This window comes from Tyto alba, unplaced genomic scaffold, assembly GCF_018691265.1.
Source record: "Tyto alba isolate M040663 unplaced genomic scaffold, T.alba_DEE_v4.0 Super-Scaffold_40, whole genome shotgun sequence".
In the NCBI taxonomy this organism is placed as follows: Eukaryota; Metazoa; Chordata; class Aves; order Strigiformes; family Tytonidae; genus Tyto; species Tyto alba.
The window spans coordinates 5,270,400-5,285,148 of NW_024881316.1; the positions used below are offsets into that span (position 1 = coordinate 5,270,400).

A 14,749-nucleotide genomic window follows, 5' to 3' on the forward strand; every position below is an offset into this window, starting at 1 on the left:
TGCTGTGTTAAAGTCATTTTGTTGATTTGTCTTTGGCAAGCTTTGATCGTGTGGTATCTGTGGTAGGTAGATTTTTAAGACACAACATATAGACCATAGGTAACTATAGAATATAGAAATGTAGTCATTTGATTTAATAGGCAAGCTCTTCCCAATATAAAGGAAGGTCCCCACTGGCGTATGAGGTTGGCATATTGACTGATGGTCCTTTTTTCTCAGCAGTTTCTTTACTGTGCAATGCCATGGAAAGGTAAATCTGAAGTTATCACAATATCAACTTTTAAGCAAAAGTTCTGCTATTCTGAGAGGATTGTAGGAAGAAAGATGGGGAGGGAACAAGACAAACCACTATATTTCATACAAAATGAACATTTCATGACAAGTCATGCCCATAATGGCAGGATAGGAATGCATATTGAAGTTTCTTATTGAAGTTTCTAATGAAATTGGAGTCTTTCACTGGAACACCACACATGCAGGTTGGAACAGTTCACAAGTTGTGCTTCTTGAGCTCATCCACACAGGGGTACTCAGCATTCCTTCTGCATTCAGTCACGTAGGAAGAAAAAACAAAGATATTACTGACTTCGTCAAAGAGGTCAATTCTAGATACCAAGTGCAAATGCAGTGGATGTGCACACTTTCCATTCTTTGACGTGATAATAAATTCTGTTAAGTTTCATCCAAAGTTACTAAACTAGCCAGTTAATAGAGTTCCTGGACCTGCTACGTGTGGTATTTTCAGACCTCCTACAAGCCAAGCAGTTCCAGCGTGGTCAGTGTTTGAATGAGGTGCATCAAAGGACAACTGAAGAGTTTTATGAACAGAAGTCGGTGATAGTTGAGATAGCTTTGAATAAATTGCAATATGGTAATGGAGTTTACTGTGCCATAGATGAGCATATGAAATAGTTGCTATTACCAAACACGAACTATTTGTGGCCCTTAATAATCCAAAGGGTTTAGGGTTTATTTCTTTTCAAAGAGTAGGAGCACAATGGCTGAATTTTTGTTCGGGTAGTTATACAACACCCATTCCATGTCACTCTACACAGTGTTCATCATCTCCTGCCCTGAAGCAATTTTGTTGACTTTCTCTCCACTGTGAAACAAGAACTATTTTCCAGCCAGCAGGTGATTGTACCTTAGTGGTGAATAAGTAATTCCCATATGCATGATTGGTAAATTGCCTTGGGATTCATTGGCATAAAAGTCATCGCATGTGATGCTGTAAATCCCCAAAATAATGGGCTTCGATAATATGCAGAAGATTTATATTCTCGTTTATTGCCAGTTTTAGCTACTTGTATATTAAAGCTGCATAAACAAATCTCAGATCATTCTATTCCAATCCAGTATCATAAAATGCCTTACTGAATGCCTACAATTTGTACTATTTAAGTAATGTTAATCTGCCTTTGTTGTGAGATAGAGATCAAAGTATCCTTTTGCTCTAAGTATCCAGGTTTCTTCTAAACGTGCAGTCATTATGAAAGTTTTTCTGGCACACTTGAGATAATTTCTTAGACTTGTAATAATGGCTTTTTTAATGGTGGTGGTGAAAATCTTTGCATGCATCATGATTTAACCCCAGCTGGCAATTAAGCCCCACACAGCCAATCGCTCGCTCTCCCCTGGTGGGATAGGGAAGAAAATCAGAAAAGTGAGAAAACTCGGGGGTTGAGATAAAGACAGTTCAATAGGTGAAGCAGAAGCCTCGCACACAAGCAAAGCAAAACAAGGAGTTCACTCACCCCTTCCCATGGGCAGGCGGCTGCTCAGCCACCCCCAGGCCAGCCGGGCTCCATCGCGTGTAACGGTGACTTGGGAAGGGAAACACCATCACTCCGAACAGCCCCCTCTTCCTTCTACTTCCCCCAGCTTTATGTGCTGAACATAATGTCATATGTTGTGGGATGTCCCTGGGGTCAGTTGGGGCCAGCTGGCCCGGCTGTGTCCCCTCCCAGCTCCTTGTGCCCCCCAGCCCCCTCGCCGGCGGGGCGGTGGGAGAAGCGGAAGAGGCCTTGGCTCTGCGTAAGCACCGCTCAGCAATAATGAAAACATCCCTGTCTTATCAACACTGTTTTCGGCACAAATCCAAAACATAGCCCCATACTAGCTACAATGAATGCAATTATCTCTATCCCAGCCCAAACCAGCATAACGTGTTACAATGCTTCTTTTCATCATTTTAATTTTCTTGTTTGATGAACTCCTGTATCTTGAAATCTGTGAAATGGGCTTTAACTGCCTAGTTAAGAGGAGTAACTGAGCTATCGATTTGGGGGAGCGAAGCAGCTGAGTGCTAGTTTTGTTCAGAGGCATACTGACTAGTTATGTGCATGTTGTTCAAGAGATGATGTGCAAATGAGAGGGGTGGTCCAAATAAAACTGTTATCAAAGCATATCAGTCTTAATATCCAGAGTTTCTTCCCTGTTCTTTCCCTCGCCCAAAGCAATTATTCCTAATTGTAGCGGATTTGAATTTACACATTAAGTCAAAGTTTCTGTGCTGCTTCAGTCAGGTACTACAACATGTTATCCTTTCCACATACAACTGTAATTGATATGTTCTTTACTTAGTCAAGATCATAGAAGACAGATCAGCAAAGTGCCCCATTCTTTAAAAGGGGCTATTTTGAGAGTGTCATCTATCTCCTTTCCTTGGCTGAAACTCCTTGACTATTTCATTCTTTTACCCATATAAAAGATTGCAATCTGCAACTTCCTACAAAAGAGAAAGGGCTATGGGAAACAGTTTCTGTAAATCAAATTATGACGTTTTCCAAATGCATGTGCAATAAGAGGGAAATGGAAATTTACAACATATTTAAAGTTAAGCAGAATCAGCTTCCATTTGGAAAGTTAATTTTTAGATATTCTGAAAGCACATATCACATCACTGTTAAAATGTGTGTGATGTTTTATGTATTTATAAATAGCCATGCGAGCGTGTAGATGTGTATATGTACACACTTATAAAATCAGTCTGCCATGTAAATTCCTTGTGAAGACCTAAAAATGTTAATCTATTAATTCATTCTGAGAATTAATATTAAGGGTATTTTTTTCACTTTATGTCAGTCTTATGAAGTTTTCTGGAGTGAAATAATATGTAACATAAATAATAATTGAATTATCTTAGGCGGATGGTCTTAGCATCATACACTTATATTTTACTTTACATTTCCTTTTCTCAGTATGATTATCTGAGCATGTCTAATAACATGTGAATAAGACATCTGAATAAAAATTATGATTATATACTGTCCCTATATAGTTTCTGGTATCGAGGTGACAGCTAGTATCAGCCAGTAAGGACAGAATAATATGTATAAGTGATAAAAATCAGTTATTCAGAATTTTAGGACTAGTTTGGAATTATATCAGAAGGGGGGATTACTGAAGGAAGGTGAATTAACTAAGATTAAGGGATAAAATGGAAAAGTTTGGCAGTAGCTACTAAGAACAGAAGCTAAGAAGATGCTGGTATATTACACTGCAGTAGTTAACAATATTCATATTTTGAGTTGGAAAACTCAAAATTTCTCGGGGGGGGATTCTCTCTTTTACAGTCACATTTAGATCTGTGTGCATGTCTATATCCTTCATAAGTAACAGCTATAGGCATTATTATGAATTTCATAAGAAGAGCTTGTTCTTTTTAAATTATTAGGGTCACAGTGATGTGAAAAGTACAGGAATGTAGTTCATGGCATGCTTTTACCAAAACTATTCACATGAATAAAGTTTTTCTGATTCTCTGACTGGGAAGCCCAGGGCTGCTGAGTCTTTGGGCCACCGCCTGTTCCCCACCCTGCTGCAGTCTTAGGTGAGAGTGCAAAGCTGAAGACCCTGCGTCTCCCTGTTCAGAAAGCAAATTCACATTATTGTCTTCTTACTCTTGGATCTGACTTACCTGTACAAATTATCCGTTGGAATATGTAATATGAAAAAGCAATGCCTGATCAATATGTAAGCAAATTTACATGTGCCTGTTACATCTGATTTCTCACCTTGTGAAGGCATCTTAGGAGGCAAACTTTCTTGTGAATATTTTAATTAGAAGGACTGATGTGGATGCAAATACCTTGCTGATGTCAGAGAAACTGGACTCTTTTTTGATCTTCTTAAATAACCACAATGTACAATATATTGAAAACTGATTAAAGATAGTAATGTACCTATTTCTCATATGTGCCATAAACAAATATATGAATGCAAGAAAATACAACGCCCGGCATAAGGAAATACATGAGTGCAAGAAAATACAGCACAAGTAAAATGCAGATAGAGATTACTGTCTGCAGCATTTGTGCATGCTGTAATGCACTTTAGCAAGTCAGTCACGAACTCCAGAGTCTGTCAGCAATGCCTCAACAGCAGAAGTGAGTTGGTGGCTTGGTTCATAGCTCTCTGGCTGTGAAGGTCCATCAGTTGTGCCGTATACTCAGTACCATTTCCATAGTGCCATTTGAAGCTGGCAGCTGCTGAAGGCCACGAGCTGATGAAAGTAAACCCAACTGATGACTGCAGTCTTCCCCCGTACTTGTTCCCAACAAAATTCTGCTTTCTGGACCGTAAAATCCCAGAAAGCACACTTTCTTGCTATCAAGTGAATGCTGTAGATTTGGCCTTTTTGTGCAATTGTTTCAAAACCTTCCGGCTAGCAAGTTTTCTCTTTTAATATTTTTGGCTGACTCTGCCACCGATTTTCATTATGTGTGTCACTATTACTACCGTATAATCTGAACATAAAAAACATGGTGCTGTAACAAATGACTTCACAGCATTGACAGTTATAGCAGGACCATTTCAAGGCTGATGAAAAATTTCCCAGAGAGATCTCAGGTCAGGTTTACATAAGCTAAACAGGAAATGATTGCCACCATTCACATTAAATCCTAAATGTTTTGTGTAACTTCATCTACATTTTATGTTCCTGCACGTCTCTCTGTCTTTCTCAGCTGATGAAATTCCACACTTCCTTAGATTAGAGAAATAAGTTCATGTTTCATGGTTTGTTGTTCTTGCTAAGCTCTACAAGGTTTGGGATTTTAAATATATTATTTAAAAGACAATAAAAAGTTCCTTCGGTTTTTGATTGTTTCAATTTTACATACTTTGTAAATTTTTATGATACCTAGGGGTTTGTTACTGCTTTTTCCCAATGGACTACTAATGGAAGTTAGCCTGTCTAGCCCATGTGCTAGATGCTGTTAGGATAAAACTGCCTTTGACTTTCACACCTCTCAGGGGACGAGTAATTGTTGTGTTCAAACAGCCTGTAATTGTGATCCCGCTGGCTTTCTCAGTACGCTTCTGGCTATTAGAATCATTAAACAACTCAGCACCTGTTAACAGCATTGTAAATATTCAACCCTGCTTGTGTGCAGGTTGAGTCCAATATAGGAGAAGGCTTACAGAGCCCAGGCTCATAAATTAGAGCTTCTGACAAGTCAATTATTGTGAAACTGGGCTTCACTGTGAAATAAATGAAATGGTGTGCTGATAAAAAGGTAGGCTGTCTGTTTATAGCAAAGGGAAAATAATGACTAGATGATTCAATGCAGTGAGCATGAAACTGCATTGTTTTTATTCTTTATCTGTAATTAAATAGTTGGGTAATAGAGCTTCATAGAGGAACTCACATACGATGCAGTTTTTATACTTGGAGCATACCAACATGCAAAAATTCACTTGCATTTATGCCTGCACATTCGAAATACTGTCTAATATCATGATATCTCTGTTTTCACTAATGGTTTTAACACAGTCTTTCTAGATGAATGACTTTGCTTTTTATTAGGGGAAAATGTGCTGAGTGACCAAGAAACTCCTGTGGGTGTGCTCAAAATTGTATTTATCCCATTATAGATAGTAGTTAAAACACACTGGTACCACTTCACTCAAGATTACAAACCATTTAAGATTTTTCTTTACATTGTTTTATTTGCACTAGACAACTAGAGATTTACACCTTTGACAAAAAAGTACCAAAAATCAGCAACTTCAAAATTCACATAATTTTTAAAAGGCATTATAATGCCTTTTATGATTACAACTTCAGTGTGAAATACTGCAAATTAGGCAGAACACCAGATAAAATCTGTTTGAATTAGTGTCTTCAGTTAGAGTCTCAAAAAAGAATTTCAGAGTATTGCCCATATCTCTTCCTTCGTTTTGTCAGCGTTCATCTTCAGTGTTGTGGTCCTGCAAATAACAGTGCTGAAATGATACGGCGAAAGACTGAATACTGTGACAACAAAGTGTCTTAATTATAATCATTTCAGCAGTGTTATATTCAATTTAGAGAAAAATACTAATAAATCATTAGTGGGTTTATGTGTATAACATAGAAAATCTTTTCACATCCTTAAACAACTTAGGTAGTTAATTTGCTCAATTATTTTCAGAAGGTAAACAAAATGTTAAAAAGTAATTTCTGCTAATAAACAGAATCTCAATGTGTTCAGTGATAAGATGTCAGGCAGATGAAAGGTGCAGATGGAAATACTGACCATTTTTTATCATTACTGTATTACTTCAGTAAATTTAAAAAGGGACCCGTGAAAATAAAGTTGCGTTGAAAACGTTAGTGTACTTCTGCTACAAATATGTTTTCTTTGCATAAGGCTGATAATGTATGACTGTCTACCATATAAAACTTTTTAGTCAATATAAATATTTCTTTGGGTTTTTTTGGGGACAGTAACTATGTTTTAAATATTTGAGATCAGCTCAGCACAAACCCGTATAAAATATCATAGAGTTGAATACTCCACTACCATATATGTGCACTCTGTTGTTGTGTAATGTAGCTGACTGTTTCCTGCTATCGGAACAGGGGTTTTTTAACTTTTTCTTACGGTAGTAGTGTTTTCCTCCAGCTTTGCCCCATTTATAAATAAACATTCAAAGCATCAGGGAATGAACGCCATGATTTGGGATTAATAACAAGGGAAAAAATCTGGAAATTACTGTACTGCTATTTAGCATGCAAGCTTTTTTTCATTTATGCTATTGCTATTCAAAAAAGATAAATGTTAAAAACTCTGTTTAAGAAAATAATGATGCAAATCAGATTCTGTTAATAAAACAGTCATGGAAGGACGCTTGTAGTGTATAAAAACACAATTCCATCATTTGAAATTTGCTAACAACAGCATTATAGTAAACTAAATAGAGCTTAAATGAGAGAACAGGATTCATCTGCCCAAATATAGCATCGGCTGAAGTCATTGTCTAAAGTTCCTTTTTGTAGTCAGTGATTACGTTTCACCTCATCCTCAAGCAGATGAATACTTCAGACAAGTATCATTCTGCAAGCGCACATTTCTCTCCATTGGCAGTAAAGGGAGCTAAAAAGACTAACTCAGGTGTAGCTGTAACTATGTAAAATCAGCTAAAATGAATCTCAGCACACTGCTTTGCAGCCTGTTGTTCACCTGCACAAAGTACCACTGAAAGAACCTACTCTGCATTACAGCATGTGGTATTGTTTCCAGTGGGGATGCTGAGTACATCGTAGCAGTAGGAAATTGTAGTAAAGCAGCTGGTGTGAACAAAGGAGCATCCTTCATCATTTCAGCAATCTCGGTAGTTATTTGTGTGACAGTATTTTACAGAATTAAATGAGCAGGGACAACCTTTTCTATTGTGCTTTTTAACACTTCAATAAATCATCAAATTTTTTGTTTGTTTAAATTCCAATTTGAAATTGCATGATTTAATTCAGAATTTTTAAACTTTCTGGGCATGCTCAGTTTTTCTTTACTGCCCATTGAACTTAACTGTTACCTTCTGAATTGGTGCCTTTGTTGAATATGGGACACAAGCTCTTACTACATTCTTGTATGGAGTTTTCTAGGTAAAAGTGCCCTCTGAAATTATGTTAGTCTGTGTGAGTAAGAATCTTATAACAAAGCTTAAGTTCTACAGTTAAGGAGTGCAAACTTCAAAGTCACTGGGTCCTTTTTGTGTGCTGGCATAACAATATGTTTTGGCACACTTTGTAAACATTTTTCCTTTAAACAGATAACTAAGAACCATTGTTACTATATATAGTTTACTTAAATAGTTTTACCTGCAAATGAGCATGTGAAGTAACCACATTGACAAATACCATATTCCTTTTTTTTAGCAATTTTAACTTTGAGAATAAAATGACACGGAAATATAACACCACCAACATTTGGACTGGTGTAAGTTTACTTTTTCAGGAGATGTCACTATATGCCTAGTTTTTACTTTTAGAGTTCCAGGATGTAACAGCAGTTGCTATCCTTGGCAGGTTTTCTTCCTTTTTCTTGAGGGTAAAATGCTGTTACTTGTGTTAGTATTGCTTGCTCACTTTCATACTTACGTGATCAGGAAAATATAGTTATGCAATCACGAAAATTTTCCCACTTACAAAATATAGCCAGTCCCATTCTGTTTGTATCAACCTTTTGTATTAATAGACAGAGAAATTACTGTCTTTCCATATGTACATGCTTGTATTATGCTGGTTACTCCCACAAACCATTTAAGAATCATTAATATCTTATTAGACTGTATAAGGCAATATTTCTATGTTTAACTGTTTAATGTGGATATTTGCTGTTCCAAGTATGTGTGTATATTATAGCAGCCTTTTAAGTTTTCCTACAAGACATTATTGTTAAAAATCTTCAGAGTGTAACAAGTATTCATGTAATGCATCTGTTTTCAATTTATCTAGTTACTATAACTTGGATGATGTGAGCCATGACACTATGAATAAGTACCTCTCAAGCCTTGTTGAGAAATCTCTCTTTGATTTGGAATGCTCCTACTGTATTGAAATTGGGGAGGTAAGACTAATCTGTGCCTTGCAAGATTCAGTAAGATACACACTTCTAAAAGTTGGGAACAAGCAAGATTCATAGGTTCTCCTGATTTGAGATGTTACTGTGGAGCTATTTGTAAGACTTACATTGAGAAGTGAGCTTAATTGGGGTTGCAGCTGAATTATGACGCTAAGTAATTTTTGCTGTTCTCTCTTATAAAGTAGTCTTAAAATACTTCACAGTTTTGTGGGAACCGTTTATTCTGAACCCCATAGGAACCACGTATATTTCATTCCTCTTCTAACAGGATAATCGCAGCCTTGAACCTCTGACTTACGGCCGCATTGCTTCCTATTACTATTTGAAGCATCCAACTATTGGAATGTTCAAAGATCAGTTGAAACCTGAAAGCAACATTGAAGAATTGCTCTTAATTCTGACAGTAAGTGCTGGTATTTTCTTAACTTAAACATAGGTAGCTTGTGGCTCTTAAAGATGTTTACAAGTGTATGAAAAAACACCCTGAAATTAGGAAAAGCCTTCTTTACTTGACCTATTATTTCCTTTTTTATTGTTTTGAATAATATACCTGAATCATTTTTAAGTGTTTCATCTAATCAGTGCATCAAAATTACTGTATGCACCTGTTTCTCTTCTTATGTCCCTTTATAATGTTCAGGATCTATACGAATTTGGTATTTGTTTTTTTCTAAGTATGTTAGGTATAATACTAAAACGCCATAATACTAACTGCATCAACATCCTAAATCTATACCAGGGCCATCACTTTGCACTTTGGGACAATCTGGAAGATACAGCAGCTTTAAGAAGTAAGGGAGACATATGAGGAAGACCTGTTTCCTAAAATGCTTTTTTTTGCCTTCTCCCAGCTACCTCACAATCCCTGGGGTCGTAATCTGCAATAATGCCAGCTCATACAGTTAGTCTAGTAACTGTTCAGTAGAGAAGTGCGATGCAAGACAAAAGATTTCAGGGTACAAATATGGGGACACAGTGTACAGTACAGCATGATAGTATTACACTGTCATCATAAAAGAATCAGGTTTTACTCTGTTTTCCTTTTTGAGTTCTTAACTAGCTATATCTACAAAATTTTCTTTCCAGAATGGTGTAACTCCACTTATACACACATTTGAAAGCAAGAAATGCCTGAATATTATCCAGGAAAACTTATTTCTGCCCACTTATAATTACAGTCTCTTGTTATACAAGTGGCCCAAATTCTTTAATATTCTGATTTCCAAGTGTTAACTTCAAAATCTAGAGTCCCATCTTACGGCATTTAGGTATGTTACTTTTATAATCATTATTGTTTTGACATGTTGCCAAAACTTTTCTGAGGAGCAGTTCAAGAAAAATAAAAATAGTGCTATTCAACAGTTTGTATCTCAACAAAGCCTGATCAGCATTTTATGACACTAGGAAAGCCACTTTTCCAGTACAGAGACTTAAAATAAAATTTAAAATGCTGGCTGCAAACATTCAGAGTGTTACAGCTCAGAAATAAAGGCCACAATATATAATCTTTCATAATGGAAAGTGTTAGACAGCCTAAATAGGGGAATTGCTATCACTGACCCTGCAATATCTGTTGTTCTGTTGTCAGAAAACATTGCAAATTATGTGAAATGAAATTCAGTGAATTCAGAATGGTAATCAACCACAATTCCTATATATGCTGTATGTAAAATAACTGAAATAAAAAAATATACCTACTGGTGAACAGAAATTAAGTAATATAATGTTGAGTATTCAAGATGAAAGCTTTACTCCAGCTGCTGTCTCTTTAAAATCTCTTCTTCTTGCTAAAGAACATTTTCTCCACCTAGAAACTTCAGAAATTTTTTAGACAAATTTGGACAGGGAAAGTTTGAGAATAGCATTAACAGAGATGGGGGCATTGCATGACACTGCCTAAGCTAGTGAACAGCATATGGAAGACGAATGATGGAAGCAGAACCTAGTGCTGTCTGTTTTATGTCAGGGCTCCTCATCCATTTAAGCAGCTTGCATCCATGAAGCAAAAAGGTAAATGGCAAATATTTCTGTTGCAAACAAAACCTAGGACCCTTCTGTTGGTCAGAGATTGTTGCATTTAAATTTCATTAATCTTGCTTTAAATCTTTCTAATTCTTTTTTTCCTGGAAATATAGTTTTGAAAGTTGTCCATTTACAGTCTTGAGAGGAATGAGACTAAGAATAAAATTGGTTAGGGGTCAAAATGTGCCACGTGTCAGTTTGAAAGATGAAAAGATGTATGAATGCTGGATGCCATTATAGCTGACAATTTTTCCTTTTTATGCAGATGTTGATTTTCATGATTACTAGCGGAATTACTATTCTGTCTTGCTGAAGGTGTAAATTGAAAGTTTTTTTTTCAATCTGATGTAGTGTTGAAAAGAATTGCCATTTCAACAGAGTTATTGCCAAGGATTTTTTTTCCCCTAAACACTGTGAATTAATGAGTTTTATAATTACGGCAGTTGCTTCACACCTCTATTGTTAACCAATGACATTACATCTGCCTTGCTCCACTGGTGCCCTCCTCCTTCTTATTGAAGCATTTAGCAATTCTGACAATGGGGAATTACATGGCATGGGGTAAGTAGTCTAATTAGGTATAAGTGAAAATCCTGAGGGAAAAGGATATTTAAAAAATAATTTGAAGAATCTCTTAATGATGCTGGAACTGAAAGCTGTAGCTATAGTACAAGAAGGCCTGTTATCATTGCAAAACATAATTATAGTTGTGATTATTCTAATGATCACTCAGTTTTAAGGTTTTTAATTTTGGACTGGTATTATTTAAGAATAACCACCCAAAACATTTCTCAAGTGCAGTTGCAGGATTTTGTAGATGTGACATGTAGGGTACTGTTCATAATCTTGCAAACTTTTAGACGTTTACAACTTGTCTGATGTATATAAGGAAGGCAGAAGCATACAATTGTAACAAAGAAAATATTGATGTTATGAGTTTGAAATGGGATATATACAAGTTTTTTGCCATGCTTATGGGAGTGTTCAGAATTCAGGATCATTCACCAATGAATTATAAATGAATCTTTGCAACTCATGTGAAAAAGTAGGTTTGAGTCAGCGTGTTTTTAGTGCTGATGGGTCTTTCAAACAAGTCACTTGATAGCAAGATTTGTTTCCACTTAGTAGTCAAGGACATTCACAGTCTTCTCCAGTATCTGTTCTTTTCTCTGTTTTTATTATATCTTTTCACTTGATCATCTGCCAGCATTTTGCAAGATCAAATGATTCTTTTCATCATGTTTTAGGGGTTGAAATATCCATAACATGAACAGGAACATGGCACATGGGAATAGCCCCACATAGGCATGTTGGAATTATAAAGTAATAAGTGATACAAATAGGTGGGGTACAGTCCCCTCACGCTTTCCCTTCTCCTCTCAGTAAATCTGTACTCCAGATATTTAATCTGTCTTGGGTTTCCAGTTAGCAGGTGAAGTTCAGATTCAGTTACCTTTGTAACTGACTTGTGCTAGTGGACCTATAATTCTTCTGAGAGAAAATGTTTGATGCTCTTCCGTAGAGCTTTCTTTAAAACTTTCCTAACAGTGCTTCAGAGAGTAGCAATCCAAATGAGCTTAATCACTGTTGAGTTATGGTGCTTCTTGCATTAAGTATTATTGATGAGAAAGTGTTCATGAATTATTACTGACAGGCTGGATTTCCCTAAGGTACCTAAAGATGGTTTTCTTTTATTCTGAAAGTTAGGTGCAGAGATAAGAACAGAGGTCTGGGTAAAACACAGCAAGAGATACTTTGGGGTAAATTTTGTCATTTTCTGTACTAAATCAGTAGTCACCACAAATATTTTTAAAATCAAATGTAGGTTTGTTGTACCTTGAGGAAAGGAGGTCTGTCTTGATGATTGATCAGGACTGTGATGAGTAGATCCACTAGCTTAATGATTTTTGGTGATTTGTTACTACACTTGTCTGGTTATCTGGTTAATATTCTTATTTACAGAGCAAATCTGTTTGTACCAGACAGTGAAGGGGAGAACCATCCTGCAGTCCTTTTTTATCTGCCTGTTGTCCCTTATTTCTGTTTTTGAATTCTGGCTACAAGAGAGAACTGGTTGGTTTTCTTGTACCTACTGCTGTCTTTCATGTAAACACGTTATAAGAGATGTCTGTCTTTCTAACAGAACAGCATGGTATTTGTGTTATACTGGGTCGTATATATCCATCGTTATGTGATATAAACAGGGACTTCTAAGTTTGATATCTACATACCTCTTCTCTATATTTCCATCTGATAATTAACATGGTTTTGTTACACTGGCTTGTATCAGAGTAAGTATTTTGGAACTCAGCAGAAAATCTGGCATTGCTGGAGTAGCAGATTTGGAAGATAGAATGAGGGTCATGAAACAGGAGCTCTCCATCCCAGATACATAGATAACGAAAGAATAAAGTTTTTAATGCCTTATCTGTCTTTCATTACCTGTTAGGTATTTGTACTATGAGATTCTAGGTAACTCAGTCAACCTATAGCTTTATTTTCTGTTCATCATCATTGGCATATCCTATTCTAAACAGGGAAATATGTGAGTCTTTGTGAAAATTTATACTCTCAGTCTACAATAATTTTATTTCCTTAGCAGGATTCTCTCTTAAAGCTGTTTGTTCAGTCTCCCATGAAGGCACTCCAAAGGTTTTTGGCTCAGTGATAAACCGTCTTTTCCACTGGTCTTCAGTTAGATGCCAGGGAAGGGGGAATTAATAAGTTACAAAAATATTATCCAAGAACAAGCTAATGTGATCTGTTTTGTGTAATGTTTTCTCTGCAAGCCATGGCAGAAACTGCCTTCTGTTTTTTTAATGTATTATATAAAACTAGTTTTCTGTTCTATGAGCCATTTCAGAAGAAATCAGATCACTCTTCCTAAGTCCATCATTTTCTAGTTTTGACACTGTCCTGCATGACATCCTTGTCTCTAAACTGGAGAGACATGGATTTAATGGATGGACCACTCAGTGGATAAAATATTGGCTGGATGGTTGCACTCAAAGAGTTGTTGTCAATGGCTCGATGTCCAAGTGGAGAGCAGTGACGAGTGACGTTTCTCAGGGGTTGGTACTGGGACCAGTGCTGTTTCACATCTTTGTTGGCGACGTGGACAGTGGGACTGAGGGCACCCTGAGCTGAGTTTTCTGATGACACCAAGCTGTGTGGTGCCGTTGACATGCTGGAGGCACGGGATGCCATCCAGAGGGACCTGAACAGGCTTGAGGTGGGTCCATGCAAATCTCATGAAGTTCAACAAGGCCAAGTGCAAGATCCTGCACGTGGGGCAATCCCAAGCACAAATACAGGCTGGGCCATGAGTGGATTGAGAGCGGCCCTGCGGAGAAGGACTTGGCGGCACTAGTGGATGGAAAACCGAGTGAGCCAGCCATGTGCGCTCGCAGCCCAGAAAGCCACCCGTGTCCTGGGCTGCATCAAGAGCAGGGTGGCCAGCGGGGCGAGGGAGGGGATTCTGCCCCTCTGCTCTGCTCTCGGGAGACCCCACCTGCAGTGATGGGTCCAGCTCGGGGGCCCCCAGCGTAAGTTGCTTGAGCAGGTCCAGACGAGGGTCATGAAGATGCTCAGGGGGCTGGAGCACCCCCCTTATGGGGACAGGCTGAGAGAGATGGGGGTGTTCAGCCTGGAGAAGAGAAGGCGCCGGGGAGACCTTATAGCGACCACCCAGTACCTAAAGGGGGCTACAGGAAAGATGGGGAGGGACTTTGTCGGGGGGGTAGTGATAGGATGGGTGGTAATGGTTTTAAATTGAAAGAGGGTAGATTTAGATGAGATATATTCTCATAAAGAAAAAATTTTTACTGTGAGGGTGGTGAGACACTGGCAGAGGTTTCCCAGAGCAGCTGTGGCTGCCC

At 37.6% G+C, this 14,749-nt stretch overlaps 1 protein-coding gene across 1 annotated transcript in view; it reads left to right on the forward strand.

Moving 5' to 3' along the window:
• LOC104357136 (activating signal cointegrator 1 complex subunit 3) overlaps positions 1-14,749 on the forward strand; it is a 209,731-nt gene that overhangs the window by 158,413 nt on the left and 36,569 nt on the right. The window contains exons 28-29 of the mRNA XM_042803433.1: positions 8,723-8,834; positions 9,118-9,252. Coding sequence (XP_042659367.1) covers positions 8,723-8,834; positions 9,118-9,252 — 247 coding nt within the window. The remainder of the gene's footprint in view (positions 1-8,722; positions 8,835-9,117; positions 9,253-14,749) is intronic.